Source organism: Heliangelus exortis, chromosome 3 (genome assembly GCF_036169615.1).
Source record: "Heliangelus exortis chromosome 3, bHelExo1.hap1, whole genome shotgun sequence".
Lineage (NCBI taxonomy): Eukaryota > Metazoa > Chordata > Aves > Apodiformes > Trochilidae > Heliangelus > Heliangelus exortis.
Genome location: NC_092424.1, coordinates 44,891,241 through 44,907,588, shown reverse-complemented (window position 1 = coordinate 44,907,588; position 16,348 = coordinate 44,891,241). Strand labels below are relative to the sequence as shown.

Sequence of the window (16,348 nt, the reverse complement as noted above, 5' to 3'; positions counted from 1 at the left end):
CGCAGGCCCGGCCCGGGCGGCGGTCGGTCTGTCTGTCGGTCGGTCGGTCGGTCAATCAGTCAGCCATGTGGGTGTTCGGCTACGGCTCCCTCATCTGGAAGGTGGATTTCCCTTACGAGGAGAAAATGGTGGGGCGCATCCAAGGCTATAGCCGCCGCTTCTGGCAGGGCAGCACCGACCACCGCGGCGTGCCGGGCAAGGTGAGGCCGGGGGAGGAAAGGGAAGGGGGGCACGGCGGCGGCGGGGCGGGCGGACGTCGGCCCCTCACCGCGGCGGCGGGGCGGGTCTCCCTCCGGGCCTCAGCTCCTCGCCGCCGAGGCCTCCACCGGGGCTGAAGGGAACCGGCCTTGCCCCGGCCCCCGCCCCGGCAGGGAACCGCCAAGGGCGCTTCCCAGCGCAGGGGCTGCCCCCTCCACGTCCCTCAAACCCTCGCCACCGCACTTTCGTTTTGTTCATGATTTGTTTGTTCTTTTTAGTTTTTTGTTTTGTTTTTTAACTTAAAAAGTAACCTGGTGCTAGGTGGTGACAGTTATTTCAGCCAAGTCCTGAGGTGCAACCTTTCCACTTCAATTTTCTGTCATGGTGGCAAGAAGTACTTCCTAAAGTTCAAGAATTCATTTTCTTCCGTGCTATCAATTAAAATAAAAATTCAAAAATCCCCACCAACAGCAAAATTAACTTCAAAGAGGAGAGGAAGTTTAACAAAAATAACCACCACTCTATTTAGATAGCTGGAAAAACAACTGACGTGGTTATTATGGACATTAATCTAAATAACTAAGGGAGAATACCTTAGTGTAGGTGTCAGGCTTTTACAGCTAGTTAATAAATAAAGACCAGAAGCCGTGACCTGAGCACCTACCTCACTGCTTTTCAGCTTTTTTAACTTTCGAATGAAAACTTATAGAGAAGAAAATATTTACTACTTGGATATAAACAAAACAAAAGCCACCAGGACAACTAATCCAAACTTCCAGAAGTGAGCATTCCCAATTTCATGTGAACATACATATTTTGAAGCCACAAGAGCAAGAATACTAGTCTTCCTCTGCTTTGAAAGCCTGTACCACTCTCCCCATGTATAATTCTAAACAAATGAAAAAATACTTAAGTTCTAAGTAGCACCAGTTAGAACCTCAAATACCATCAAGTAACCTGAACAGTACTTAAATACTAAACACCCTTGAATTCAGCTTCCTGCAAGGCAAATCACCATGCTTCAGGCACTAGCAGAAGTCAGGCATCTAATATTTTCTATTTATTTATTAAATTTTACTGCAAAGAAACAACTTATGCTCAAGAGGTGGGCAGGGCAGGCATGTTTTCAGGGCTGGACAAGTGCTGGGCAAATACACCTGCCCCAGTCCTGAACCTGAGCCCCAGAATGCTTTGCCATGTTGCTTTTAAAACTGAGTCAAAAGCCTGGCTTTGGTACCCAGCTTACCTCCTGTCATACACACAGTTCCTATCCTCAAGCCTGCCCCAATTCTCAGCTGCTGCCTCACCTGCCTGGAGAGATGGAACTGCTCTGTTGCTGCCTCAGTAAGGTCTGCAGGCTGGACAGCCATCCTCCACTTCCTTGGTGGGAACATTAATTTGCCATTAATTTGTCATCTACAGTCATCCTTCTTCAAAGATTACATTAGGAAATTTCTGTTCTTCTTTTGAACTTGGATGAATTGAAAAACGTGCTAAAGTTGTTCTGAAAACCTAATTGGTCAACAGAGAAAGTCTTACTCCTGGGGCACTGGTTAGTTTTATTTCCTTTTTTTTAAAGTATCCTTGTGACCCCATTGAACTGCACTAGCTGAAATTCAGGGGAATGCTCAGAGCGAGTGTCTTTGTGCAGATACTGGAAGTCTTCCAAATCAGCCATGCTAGGTCACTGCCCACTAGCAGATAGTCAGTTCCAGGAAGCTGAGACATTTGTATTTCTGCCCTGGTCAAGATTATACCTAGAATCACCATCTGCAGGCACACAGAGGCTTCAAGCAACAACAAAACCTCACAAACACACAGGCTCGTGCTTTGTTCTGTTTCTGTGCTTGTTTGGACAGACTGAAGATGCCAGTTTATTTATGTAAACTGGCTAATGCATTTTATGTTTTATATGAAACACTTAACATTATACACTTTTTCTCAGCATCAACAAGGTACTGACTTTTGGTAGTCCTGCAGTCCTCTTACCTGCAGGGCAGAAAGGCTCCCTTAGTGTACACTGAGAAAAAACACATCTGGGACCTCCTGTTTCACCAGACCAAAAACTCCCTGCTATAAAATTTTCACAATCCTTGGCATCATAGATTCACTGCATCTCTTCTGGGTGAGCTACAAGTGAAACTGGTCCTTCAGTACTACTAACACATTTTGAAGAGAAGCAATAAAACAGAAGCCAGCAAATTAAAAAGAAACCTCTCCTGAAAACACTTCTTGCTCCCACATTCCACAATCAGCACACAAAAAACAACCATACAGAGCACTTTGAGTTACAATAGCTGCATTTACTACAACACTCAGTTGACCTTGAACTTGCACGTTGAACTGCTCAGTTCCTGATGCAGTAAGACTGCTAACTAGTCATAAATTGATCTTTAATCATGAGGCCATATTTTTTAGTTTACATGGCACTAAATTGGAAAAAAGATTTATTTAGGTTAAGATTTTAAAAAAGGAATAATCATTACTTGAAATATATACAGCAATTTACACTGTTAATTAATTAAACAGCAATTAGCTGTTTTTAAAAATTAGATTTTTCAGTGAATTATTTTGAATAATACATTAAAGTAGCATGAATTTTACCACTAACAGTGTTCCCTGAAAAATGTGCTACTGGCTTAGATAGACCTGAATAAGTAACAAAAATGTTTTCATAAGTGGAGATTTCAAACTTCTTAGTGCAAACTTCAGGAAAAAAAATGGCACCAGAAATGCAAACCTGAGCAATACACATAAACCTACTGAAATGTTAAAATTTAGGGGGGGGAGTTGGTTTTGCACAGAACCCACCACAGCATTCACGAGTCCAAGCCATTATTATCACAATATGGTTTAAACCAAACCAATAGCATTTTCCTGCCCAAACAGGGAAGTCTGGCTTCCTCTCCTCACAATCCTCCTTGCTCCCAGCTCCAGACACCTTGTTTTAGCTGCTCTCCCTGATCCAGCACTGTCACTTGACTGCACAGCACACCAGCAGCCCTGACACTTGGGGAATATCAGTTCTGGATCTGCTGGAGACTGTCTTTATTCCTAACCCTTCAACGTGCTTGGCAAAATCTTGTGGAAACTTAATGACATGATTAATCAAGCTCCAGGTGTCTGCTGCCACTTTCCAAACAGTGCCCAAGGAGAAAACTCTTGAGTTTCTGCATGCACAGAATTACTGGGTCAGCTTAAGGTTGAATCTTCTTAAGGTATTAAAGGGCTTAGTTTGTTACAAGTGAAATGGAGAAGAAAGAAGGCTGGACTACAGGATCTCCTGAGGTGCCCACCCACATCTGCAGTTCCCTGATTTACCCTGGCTGTTTCTTCCCTTTGGATGGCTGTCATCAGGGGCCTGTGGGGAGAGGATGGAGAGAAAGGCTGCTATTACACCATAATGAGCCACAGGAAGTGGAGAAGGCAATGCTTAGTTTAAACAAACTTAAGAATTTAAAATTATTACATTCCTACTAACTAGCAAACTAACACTGCCTTTCTGAAAAAAAAAAAGTGATAGGCAACAATTATTTGTAAGGTCATATTTCATTTTATTCTATCTTGCTTTTTTTGCAAAAATTGATTCCTCAATCAGTAAATATTTAGTAATTTTAGTAGCTGTTTGGGCACCAGTGACAAAAATCTAACAATGAAATAACTTATTTCAGGTTACCCCAGTTTCACACCACACATCAGCTAGACCTCAGGACTGTCCTCAGGAGCTTTATCTCCACACAGACAGATGAAGTCCCCATTCCAGGAGAACACCACAGACTACTACAGGCTCTGCACCACGCTAATGCTATTTTCTTCTTTTTACTGAGTCCAGTGTAGGTAAAACCTAGAAGAATCTCCTGTCATGTACACTCATAAGATGTCGACCTCACTGCTGCTCCAGCATGATCCAATGCAGGGTTACCTCTGGCACCCTTCCTGTCAGTAGGCTGCACAGAACTGACACAAATCCCTCCACGGCATCTGATTTAGGAGATCACTGGGGTTTGTCCTTGCCAGTACTTGCACATGACAGAAATGGTTTAGTTTACACTATATAGCTTGTCATTTATAGATGTGTTATTTTCTTTACTTCACTAGCAGAGGAAGTACCTGTGGTTCCTTAACAGTGTTTGTTTTAGGTAGTTCCATGCAAGACAAGGGCTCTGCAAACCAACACAATTAATATCCTGTTCTTCCCTAGACAAAGAGAATGTTCTTTCACCCCACAACCAATTTGAAGATTATGTACTCTTCAGTACTTCCATTTAATATCTGAGATACCTGGTAATAAAGAAGTTGTTTCCCACTACAGAACGTCTCTTTAATACATGATTTCAAAATCCTAGTGACCAGTATTGAGTACTCAAGTCAGGCAAGTATTAATGGCTACAGAAAAAGCTTCCCAAAAGGAACACCTCACTTAAGATATCTCAGTTAATCATTGTAACAGACCAGTTTCTTCTGGGTACTCAAGTAGTAATCATTTAGTATTAAACACGAATAGATGGCTGACGCTGAGAGAACTGGCATAAAAAAATGAAATAGCACAGCAACTCAGAGCTTAGAAATAGCCTTTGAGATTATAAAAGATCTGTCACTAAATAAATAATATCTGCCCTAGATTGTATCTGTGAAGTGCTCTGCAAAAACAAGATTTCATATTTGGCTTGTTACCAAAAGAACGCGTGGCTTGCCAGTGACTCTGTGTGAGAGAGACAAACACTGGGACATCCTAAGCAAACAGAAAAGCAGGGGCATAGCAATGGAGCTGTCAGTGAGGGGTCACAAAGAGACTGAAACGTAGTACCCCATGACTGAAAGTTAGCCAACACCCAATGCAGATATGTATCCAAGTACATCAAGTTAAGATTATCTTTGCAATTCCTAAAATGAATTTCTATCCAACACTAGAACTGAATGAATACTAGTACTTCTGCTTTATTGTACCTCTCAAAAAACATTTCTATACTAATTAAATGCCAAAGTAGCTATTTTAAACAACAGCTGTAGCTCTCGGCAGGGTTTTATGTTTTAAAATTTTATTCTCCAGGTTACACAACAAAGTTCAACTATTTTCAGTGCTTAAAAATGGGCATCTCAGTCTTCCTGCAAGAAGCAACTTACTGGAAAAAGAAGCTATTACTAAGGTATCCTCCCTCTGCCTAGTAAGGGAGAATGACCTGTAAGGGTAAAAAGAAGGGAAAGGGTCTTCTGGACAACAGATTTTTTTTTATTTTTATTTTTTTAATTTTTTTTTTATTTTTATTTTTTCTTAACTTTGAATAGTATGGTGCTTACTAAAAATGACTAACAGATTTCTTTGTTTTCAAAACCACCTAAGTAGCTAGGAGCTTTTAAACCTAGGAGTTTCCATGTGTCACAGCACATAACTAACATTTTCTAAAATCCAGCTAGTGCAGAAACCAAGCCAGATGGTTTGGCAATATCTTGCCTAGTTCTATGCAAGGTAGATTTCAGTGCTACGTTACTTCCCATACCTGTGTATAAACTTTATGAATGCAAGCAAAAAGGTTCACCTCACTGTCACTGCATAGAGAAAAAAATGGCATAGTACTGTGGAGAAGCAACATGAGGAAGGTGCACTGAGAATAGTTTTACATTACTGAATTATTATCACCATGTTAAACAAGAACAGAATTGAGTCTGACCAGCACATACAAAGCAAGGACTTTCAAAATCTCCATGTTTATTTCTGCCTTTAATTTCATGTCTACCTTGCAAAGATTTTCCAACTCAGATTTTAACATTTGTTTTACCTAATGCAGATCAAAAGCTCTTCTCAGAAAATATTTATACTGAAACTTGAAGAAACAGACCTTGCTGAAATTGTCCTGGATGAGTTCTCATGAGTTCTCTGACCCTGTATTTATTTATTTATTTATTTAAAGTGGCGGGGGGGGGGGGCTTTTGTTTTATGATTCAGGGTAAAAGCCTGTAACAGATTACTTTTATTTTTATTTTAGCCTGGAAGAGTTGTGACTCTGGTTGAAGATCCTGAGGTATAGTACTCCTGTCTCTGTATGATCAAAATGTTACATTGCATTCCCAACCTACGTAGTAAGTCTGTATTAATTTTTGCTTCTCTTCAAGCAAATAATTGAGTTATCTTTAGTGCAATTAAAAGTCCTCTCAAAATTTCCTGTAGTTACACCAATGACTTTGATTGTTTTAAATAAATCAATCTAAACTAAGAAAATGGAAGTAGTTTGGGTCTGTTATTACCAAAGGTATATTTTGAAGTATTTTATGAAAGAGTCACTTCAGCTATCCTGTTTATGATGCATAATTTTACTTTCAGCATATGTGTAGTGCTGACAATACCCCAACAGCAGACCCCAGATGTTGTGTCAGAACTCTAATCTTGCCCTCCCAAAATAAAGACTGAAACAGTGATTACATTGCAGAGATAAAAAAGGAGATAGCCTGGCTTTATTTTTTTGCTACAGAGATAAAGTGCTTAAGGAATTAAATGCCACAACAGTGCTTTGGGTTTCTCTATAATATTGGAAAATTAGCTTCTGTTTAGAAAAGGCTCATTGGCTGAAGTTTGCTAGTTTCACTTATCTTACAGCCTTTTCCCAGTGTCTCACTTAGAAAGTGTAAGGCAAGGAGAGGGCTGGAGAGGGAGGGAAGATGAAAGCAGCCATAGGCTTACAGTCGTGTAGGCAAATCAAAGTTTTTCTCCTTATAGAAGTACCTACACTTAAATTTTACCAGTTTCTAAATTCTGTTCTATAGTAAAGAAGCTATCTTTACAACTACCTGCAGTTTTTTTATAGCTCTTAGCCCCACAGAGAGCTCTCAGCTGGATGCTCACCAGCTAGGATCAATGCACTGAGCTAGGTTAGGAAAGTTGAGGGAGGCTACTGCAGGACACACCTTGTGTGCCATTGCTTTCCCACTCCCTGCTGACCCTGTGGACCCTCCACAGCCAGCAGTATGCTCTGTTCTGGCATCTTGCTGGGGACAATCCTGTACATCCAGCTTCACACTGCTCCACAAGAAGAAATCCCTGCAGGTCGTAGTGCCTCCAGAGGGGCAGAAGGATAGCCAGGAAGCAATCGGAGAGGAAGGTGACACAACATCAGGCCATAAGATGTGGAGGATGGGTATTTTGGTAGTAGTTTTTATTTACAGCTGTGTCTCTAGACAGTGATGGCATTGCTGTCTTACCAGTCTATTTCCCTGCAATAGCAGCCACATAGGTAAGTTCAGCAGTAATTGAAAACTTCATCTGTTTTTTGCAGTTAGCAAAACCAGCAAAATGCACTGCACTCTCTCTCATTGTGATTTTCTGTACTTTTCTAGTAAGGGGTTTTTTCACATTACTGCTGGGAACCATTATGTTACACAGACGCCTATATAGACAAAGAATGCTTATGTATGTTGTCACTCGCTTGGTATTGTTAAGGTAACTTATTTGTTACCATGGAAACTTTTTTCCCCTTAGCAAACCACTTTTGGTTGGTTGTTTTTTTCCCTTTCCTCCAGAATCTGGTGTGACCAGATAATGACCCTTTAAACATAAACATTACATCATATGGCAAGACATGTGCTTTAATTTCAGTTACCCATTTGGCAGTTTAACAAGGTAAATTATTTTGAAAGTATCTTAGCAGACTACAGCAATTATTGCCCTGCATGCACACACACACACACACCCCAAATACTATGTTGACAACAGCAGTGGCACTTTCAGTGACAGTGCCAGCTCTCAGCTAGCCTATGTATCCTCTTTCACTAGAGATCACAGCTTGGAAACATCTAGTTTAGAGTTATTTTTAATTTCTCCACCTGAGTTATTTTTAATTTCTCCATCTGAATTTCTTTGCCAGTTAAGAGGAAATGACACACACACAAAAAAAAAAAAACACACAAAAAAAAAAAACAAAAAAAAACCAAGACATCACACACTTTCTCAGATTTCTGGATGATAATTTTATGGAATAGGAATTCCTTGTACTGAAACCTAAATGAATGAACTAGCAGTAACACTTCAAAGTGTCTGCTTTAAATCCCCATCCCCACCACACTCATCTGCATTTTCCTGTCATGCCCAAAGCAGGTCTGGATGGCAGAATTAACTCAAGAGAGTACCCTGTGCAAAGAGGCTGGGTTTTAAACTAACAGATTTCCTGCTGATAGCTGCAGTGAACCTGCATCCCCGATGGCCAAGGGAAAGCAAGGAACCCCTTTCTGTACTCTTTAGTATTGTTCCTGGCCTCAGCACATCAAATACTGTAACCATCTACACAGGATGAGATTAAAAATTACTCCTGTTTTGGTTTTTTTTCTTAAAAAATGCCTTTGGCCAGCCTATGGTCTGACATTGGAATGTCCTGCCCAGGACAGTGGTGGAGTCACCATACCTGGAGGTATTTAAAAGGCATTTGGACCTGGTCCTTAAGGATATGGTTTAGTCGTTAGTTTATGGTGTTGGTCAAAGGTTGGACTGGATGATCTTGGAGGTCTCTTCCAACCCAAACCATTCTGTGATTCTGTGACTGCAAAATTCATCGCTCATGACTTAGCGTCACTGCCCCAGCATCATCTGATGTCATGACTAAAATATTAAGAACCAGTTTTAGGGAAGAAAAAACCCAAACCAACAAAAACCTTAATTGCTTTATCATCATCATTGCAGCAGCTAAGCATGCACCAACTTAACTGGAGGAAGAATCATTAGACAGAACAGGCTACAGTTTATTTAAAAACAGCACTTGTAAGAAACACTTTGTCACCTCTAGTGGATACCAAACCATCATCCTTTTTCTATGCTACTTCAAACAAAAACGTGCACATCTGTTCCTATGCAGATCCCACTGATCTGTTTATTTAAAACTTTGTAGGAGAATATAATTAGTTCACACCAGCACAGTTAAATACTTTGTTAGAGATGTTGTCTGTGAACAGAAAGAATAAATATTCAGATTCTTAAATATGGTAATTAAATTTGTCCAAATAGTGTCTTCTGAGATGCTGGATTTGCCACATTTAATTGTGCAAAAAGAAAAAAGAAAAAAAACCAAAAAACAAACCCTCAGCTTCTTATTCTCCAATTCATTTTAGGTGCTGTAACATTAGCATGCTCCAACACAGGTCCAAGTACATCCAGTGGATGGAGGTGACACTCAGGTCCTTAGAAATGAAGCTGCAACTAAACAGAGAAAGGACCTGATCAAAATTCCTTTGAATTTGGCACTATTCAGGATTTTAATTTTCAGATACAAATTTTGTGCATGAAGATACTTTGTATCCTTTTGCCAGTTCCTTAGTAGGACTTGCCAAGGCTATTTACTGCCTTAATTCTAACAAGAAATTGTTTTGCAAGAAAGGCCTCAGCATTAGCAAGAAAGTGGATAATCAATCAACATTAACTACCACTTTGAAAATTCTCTTAATAAATCAGCCCTTTTATTTTGGGACTCTTTCTACAAACTGTGAGAAGTAGCTATAAGAAGACTGAAAACAGAAGAAAATTAATCTACTTAAACAGAGTTTTACTTAAATACAACAGAAATAGATTTAATTTTTAATTATTTTTTTATTATTTTTAACAGCCTTTTAATCACTGCATGGATTTTATTTCCTTATGTCTTTCAAATTTATTTTACTTAAATACAATAGAAATAGATCAATTTTGGAGTAGCCTTTCAATCACTGCATGGATTTTCTTTCCCTGTGTCCTTCAACAGGGGTGTGTATGGGGTGTTGCCTACAGATTGCCAGCTGGACAAGAATGTGAAGTAAAGGAATACCTGGACTTCAGAGAGAAAGGAGGCTACAGAACTACAACTGTCATCTTCTATCCCAAAGACTTGTCAGTAAACCCATTTGATGTCTTGTTATACATCGGAACTTGCGATAACCCAAACTACCTTGGTCCAGCACCTCTAGAAGAAATTGCTCAGCAGATTTATAATGCTGTTGGTCCTAGTGGAAGAAACACAGAGTATCTCTTTGAACTCGCTAATTCTATTAGGAACCTTGTACCAGAAGATGCAGACGAGCATCTCTTCTCCTTAGAGAAACTTGTAAAGGAACTCCTGGAAAAGCATCAAAACCTAAATTGTCTATAAAAGAACTTTTAATGATCTTGCTCCAACTTCAGAGGAAGGCTTTCATTGCACAGTGGGTATATGACTTGGAGACAGTCTTCTCTGTACAATGCTATCTTATTAATACTGCACTTGAAATAGCAGTTGGTCGTTAAAATGTGCTGTTACATAAATAATTATTTTAGGCATTTGTAGAAAGGGGAGTGGGGGAAGCATTTTAGTATTTGGTATATTTGGGTTTTTATCCAAAGATTATGTCATTATGAAAATCTCAGGTGAACCACTTCTGCTTCTCTTTGCTTGAGGATTTTTTTTTAATTATTATTATTATTTCAGGTTTAAAATAAAATACTAGAATATTTTAAAGATCAAAATCTGCATTCAAATACAACTCACATTGATTTAAGTGATAGTTCTTAGTACTTTCTGATTTGAGACAACAGGCATGGTGCTTAATGCAGGTAAAGAGATAAATGTTAGGTAGTAAATTGCATAGTAGAACATTTATCATTCAATTTAATTTCAGTGAAGTTACTCCACTAAATCAGTCATCTTACCCTCTATATATTATTTTGCCTTTAAAAGCAGAGGATAAACCACTTCATGTCAAGGAAATCTTTCCCTTAGTTCATTAGGTCAAACCCACCCAAAAACCCTAAGGTATAGGGTACTTTGAAAAAACAAGCCATAATGTATCAGTGCCTCATTTTACTTCTTAAGATTAATATAAAGAACGAAGCCAAAGCATTAAAATTAATCGAGCGTTTGACTTGAAGCCACAATTCAGCCAGAATGTTCAGAAATTCTCATCTTTGTTATTTGACTTTAAATGCTGTTCTAACCCCATCTCTTAAAATATTCATCAGTCTCTAAGGATAGATTTTAAGCCACTAAACTTTTTCAACCACTATCCTAGGGATGGACATTCCTAGACAAAAGGCATTTTCAAGAGTATTCATGGACAAAAGGCAATAAAGAAAGGAACCCTCTTTTCAATAACCTGAACTATGTTGTATGAATATCCAAAGAACAACAGAAGCCACCAGTCTAGGCTAGTAGGTTTACTTTATGCAAAACATAAGCAACCAGTTTCCGTCCCAAAAGAACTTGTCTTGCTTCTCAAAAATCTCAGTTATTTTTGTTAAATTTTAACAAAGTATATTTTTGTATGTTAATATAGGAAACGTCCTATTTCAAACACCATGTAATGTCACATTTTCTCAGACAGAGAACGTATGCTTAGTAGTAGTGTGAGAGCATCAGTAATTACAAAACCAATATATTTCTACAATATAGTTTGTCCCTTTTTCTTCTTGATATTTTCCTGTTTTAGATTTCTAATTGCTTGATATAGTATCAGGGTTATCAAAATAACAAGCTGCTATTATTTTACTTGGCTACCTACAAAAGCTAACAAGGACATAAATGAATGTTAATAGGAAACACTTGAGAAAGGCAGCTAGATGACCAGAAAACAGGATAATAAATACAAAGCTAAATTTTAGATAATTAAGACCACTTAAAATATTTAAGCAAGAAAGCTGTGGTTTTTTTACAAACCAGATCATAACAGTGTGCCTCTGGCATCTCTCAAGCTTTGATTCATTGAGGGGGAAAAAAAGTCAGATTTTAGAATCTACTGTTTATTAATAATTGAATGCCACTATTTTAAGAGTGTATGATAGGACATCACTTGATGAACTACTGTAAACTGCAGAAGCAAAATAATCATATGTACTAAGGCCCTGTTTTTCCATTAGTACACAAGTTATCTATGACTATCCTTCCAAACTCTTGATTCTCTACCACACTGTGTACATTTAAGACTGACATAACCAAGTGGCAAGCAGTCCCAGCTAATTCAGCTGCACAGTGGGAGAGATGGATCTGAACTTCCAAGTGTCTGTATGTGGCTGTTTGAGTGACTTCACATGCCAAAGCTGGACAGTGATAACTGTCACCCAAATCACCATTAATAAGCATGCTCTGTTACACATGCATTTATTCACCTTGGCGCAAAGAGTAAGACGTAACTGTTACTGGATACTTTAAAGAGTCATGTATGATTTATTTCAGGAATAATTAAGTGTTGAAAGGAATAATTTCCTCAAGAAAACACCTAAAACAATGACAGTACTTCCTTTCTTGTGCTTACTTCATATTCAAGCAAGCTGTAGTAAAGTTAAAATATGTTCAATGGCACATCCACTCTGTATTTTTATAAATTCTTTCCTTGAAGACTTACCTTTGTTCCTTAAAACAAGGTATTCACACTCACTAAATGATAGAAATTAGTCATTATTCCCTCTTTAAAATACTTATTTAAGCAGTGTTGGGGTATTGTGATTTGATGATGTATGGCTCAATATTTTGTATCTTTAATTCTGTTCAGGACATTGTTGGTTCATTTGCTTTCCAGATTCAAAGAACTTGCAATAATATCTGTAAGGATACATTCCAGTTTGTGCATATAACCAGTACAATAAAAATGCATGACATTTATTAATGGTGTCGGAGGAGGTCGTTTCCAGAAAAGTTATGTATATTTTAAGTGTATTAATAATTAAGACATTGTGTGTCTTAATTCCATCTTGTTATATACTGCTGTTATATCTAATGACGAAAAACAATATATGAGATCTCACTACTATTACAGTCTTAAACTGTGCTGACATTAGGAATTTTTAATTAGGAATTAATAAAGTACTGGAAATGCACATTTGTTCTTGCTGTAAGGGATTTGAGCCACCACTCCACCTACAGCTTCAACTACCAACAAAAGCCCAGTATGTTTTCAGAGGTGTTGCTAAACACAAAAATAGTAACACAGACTTTTTATATGCCATAGAGGCTTCATTCTTTTTTCTACTTGTTAGAGCTAAATCTGAAATTGTGACAAATTACAGAGATTGTAAATACAGTTTCATTACACAACCAGCCACACACAAAGATAACTCAACTTGTTTCCAAAGAGCAGGTGAGGAAACAATAGTCATCCATGTTGTCAGATTTCACACCCTAGTATCTACAGACTCAAATCATCCAGCAGTCAGCACACACCTTTCTCCTTCCACACATTAAGGAAGTATTATATAGTCGTCTCTAACAATCTTTCCTGGTGTGACTGCACAGTAAAATTTCTAGGGCCTTTTGCAGGAAAAGAAACACACCCTACAGTTGGTCAAGTTTCTCTTCCTATGATGCTGAAAAGGATTATCTTTGAGCAGTACATAAGCTGAGCTATCCAGAAATTATTTTGGAATCTCTCAAACAAAAGTCCTAAAGTAATGTAAGCTACAGGGGGAAAAAACACAAGGTTTGCAGAGTGCAATAAGACAGTTTTGATTATGCTATGATGTGAATTAAAATAAAAAAGCAGAGACTAAAAAGTAGTTCATGTAATACTTGATATTCCTTTGTATGATCAGTCTGATAGCAAGTCATTAAATATGCAATCTTCTGTGAACAGAGAACCCATAACTGGAATATGCAGTATTTTAATTTTTGTCTAGTTTTTGATAATAAGCACACTTCAAACTCATTTTGACCGCCACTGACAAAATTTATGTGTCGTCTGACTCAATCATTACACTTCTGTAAACAGATTTGCATTTCTTCACACAAGAAGACTTATGGATAAGGCACTTCAAACATTCTATAATAACCATTCTTTGTAGGATTCCCAGTCCCCTTTTTCAACCATTTATGTGCTCTGAATTTTCCACAGGTGAGCAAACAAGAAAAATCAGAAGGAACTGACCTCACTTGTTTTAATTCAGAAACTATGCTGGACTATTTAGGAATTGCTCATTATTTCCTTACTTTTGTACCAATACATTTTTTATTCCCACTTGCATGCTTTCAATTTTTTTCACAATGGTACATAAAGACCAAACCTTTTCTAGGCTAGTATGCTTTCTAGCAAGTAAGATACTGTGAAAATCATTCACAAAGGTAAGTAAAGTGCAGCTTAGTTGCCCAGAAGAATGAAATGTTTGGTAATTCTTGAAATCAGTTTTAACACATTTGGTAAAACAATTTTCACCACAAATGCAAGAATAACAAAAGGAAAACACATAGTCTAAAAGAAGCACTACAAGTCTGAACATTTCAGGCAATTTTCCTAAGAAGCATTAGGAAAAAAATGTACTTGTTTGCTCAAAATACCATGGAGAGCTTACCCCACACATGAAAAAAAAAAAAAAAACCCAAACATTTTGAACACCATTTACCCTTAAAAACTAAAGCAATACAGTTATAAATTTGATTGCAGCACCCCGCATAAGTATTTTATCAGTGTGTTACTTCATTGTTTTCTGAAGTTTGCCATGTCTCCAGCTTAATTATGGTTAGTATCTCTTCCCCTCCCTTCTTTCTGGTGTGCTTTCTGATGCATTGCTTTACTCAAGCTGAGGATATTGGAAAACCACAATACTACAGCTCCCCCATCAGATGTATTTCTGTAAGTCCCGTGTAGCAAAACTAGTTCCTTCTAAGCGATTTTCTACTCTGTTCATACAAGCTGACTGGCAGAGGGGATGCAAACACACATCAGGTTAGCATACCCCCAGGCAGGGCCCTGTATCTTGGCTTCCTACCATGAAAGGTAGGAAGGCATTGTCACAAGATTAGAAAGACTGTTTTCCCAACAGCTACTCTTCTCTAACAGTCTTCTGCAAAAGCTGGACAGCGAGTATACATTCACTTTGATTACCAGCTACAGCACAGCCCCAATTACCCCAGCTCTGAACTCCCTCACTGTTCTTACAGTCAAGCCATTTCCTTGCTCCTCCACCTTTCGATTCAGGCAGCTGCCCTTCAATTGTTCCCCTCCTTTATCTCAAACAAAAGAGAGCCTGCATCTTTCTGCCCTCTCGCAACTAAAGTCTCTGCTCTTCTGGTTTTTCTTCTCCTGGCACTTCCCTCTCATTGTGCATGTAAAACTGGAAAAATAATTCTCTCAGCAAAGCTGTATCTGCTTTGACATCACTTTAAATGGAAAAAACCCTACAATCTTAAACAAGAAAACTACAGTAGCAAAGCTCCAAAGTATTGACTAGATCTGACGCACTATTTACTTAAGTTTTAAGATATCACATCTATATTACTGTAAATCATTTATTCAAACAGTTTCAGCCAGTTTTCAACAGACTCAGCCAGTTTTGCCCAATGTCAATGCAGAAGTGCAAATACAGACACCACTCTGCTGGCAAACCAGTGATAAAGAACCGTCTGAAAAGAAATGTCTTAAAAACAAACCACCATCCAGTGTCACTTTTCTCTATCACCACTGGGATTTTTTCCCAATACCACCTGCTAAGTTTGACTTTATAGAATTCTCCCACTAGACATTTCAGTGCCCACTTAAATTAGTGTCCATTAGGGTTTAATAGGAATCAATACACGCTGCTGTGACCACTATCCCTGTATATCACCCCATCGCTAATTGCAAAGCAAGCTGCCCCTCTCTTCCTCTAGTCGCCATTCCACCTGCGTCTCAACTTCTACTTGAAGACAAAAGGGCCTGATTTTATTTACTGCAAAATTAAATAGTGTTCCCTTTTGGTTTTGTTTTTGGGTTTTTTTGGTCTCCCAGTCTTATTCAATACCATAGCTATCTCACCGGCGCTGCTCTTATCAGTAGAAACTTGGAGGGAAAAATAGTAAACACAACACGGCCTAGCCACAGAGGTACCTCAGCACTCCTGCTGCACGCCCTGTTGATGTGAAAACCACACGGGTGCGGTGCTGGCCCTGCTGCTTCAACAGCGCACTTTTTTGGGATGACTTCCTCGGGCTTAGGTCCAGAGGAGCTGCGGCAGAAGCGGGAGCTACCGAGGAGCTGGTCCTCGTTACCGCCAGACGGACGATGTTCATAAAAGAGGAACTACAAAACCCGACACTGGTAGTTTGCCGAAAAGCCAAACTACGGCTGTTTTGAATCAGTAACCGGGACGATGGCGAACTTACCACCACCACCCCGGGAGTCTTCCCCCCCGCCCTCCCTCCCTCCCTCCCTCCCTCCCTCCCTCCCTCCCTCCCCCCCTCCCCCCCTCCCTCCCCAGCCAGCT

At 39.0% G+C, this 16,348-nt stretch overlaps 2 protein-coding genes across 4 annotated transcripts in view; one reads left to right on the top strand and one right to left on the bottom strand.

Annotated features, from left to right (window-relative positions):
• ASB3 (ankyrin repeat and SOCS box containing 3) overlaps positions 1-16,348 on the bottom strand; it is a 29,412-nt gene that overhangs the window by 12,729 nt on the left and 335 nt on the right. The window contains exon 2 of one of the 3 annotated variants that reach the window (XM_071740432.1): positions 15,973-16,203. The exons of 1 other annotated variant lie outside the window; for it this stretch is intronic. In XM_071740432.1, coding sequence (XP_071596533.1) covers positions 15,973-16,154 — 182 coding nt within the window. In that variant the 5' untranslated portion in view covers positions 16,155-16,203. Of the gene's footprint in view, positions 1-15,972; positions 16,267-16,348 lie in introns of those variants that run through there. One more of the 3 variants, XM_071740433.1, reaches the window with a different exon arrangement.
• CHAC2 (ChaC glutathione specific gamma-glutamylcyclotransferase 2) lies at positions 36-11,034 on the top strand. The gene is made up of 3 exons (XM_071740443.1): positions 36-200; positions 6,183-6,218; positions 9,915-11,034. The coding sequence occupies exons 1-3, from the start codon at positions 66-68 to the stop codon at positions 10,296-10,298; spliced, it is 555 nt and encodes a 184-aa protein (XP_071596544.1). The 5' UTR covers positions 36-65; the 3' UTR covers positions 10,299-11,034.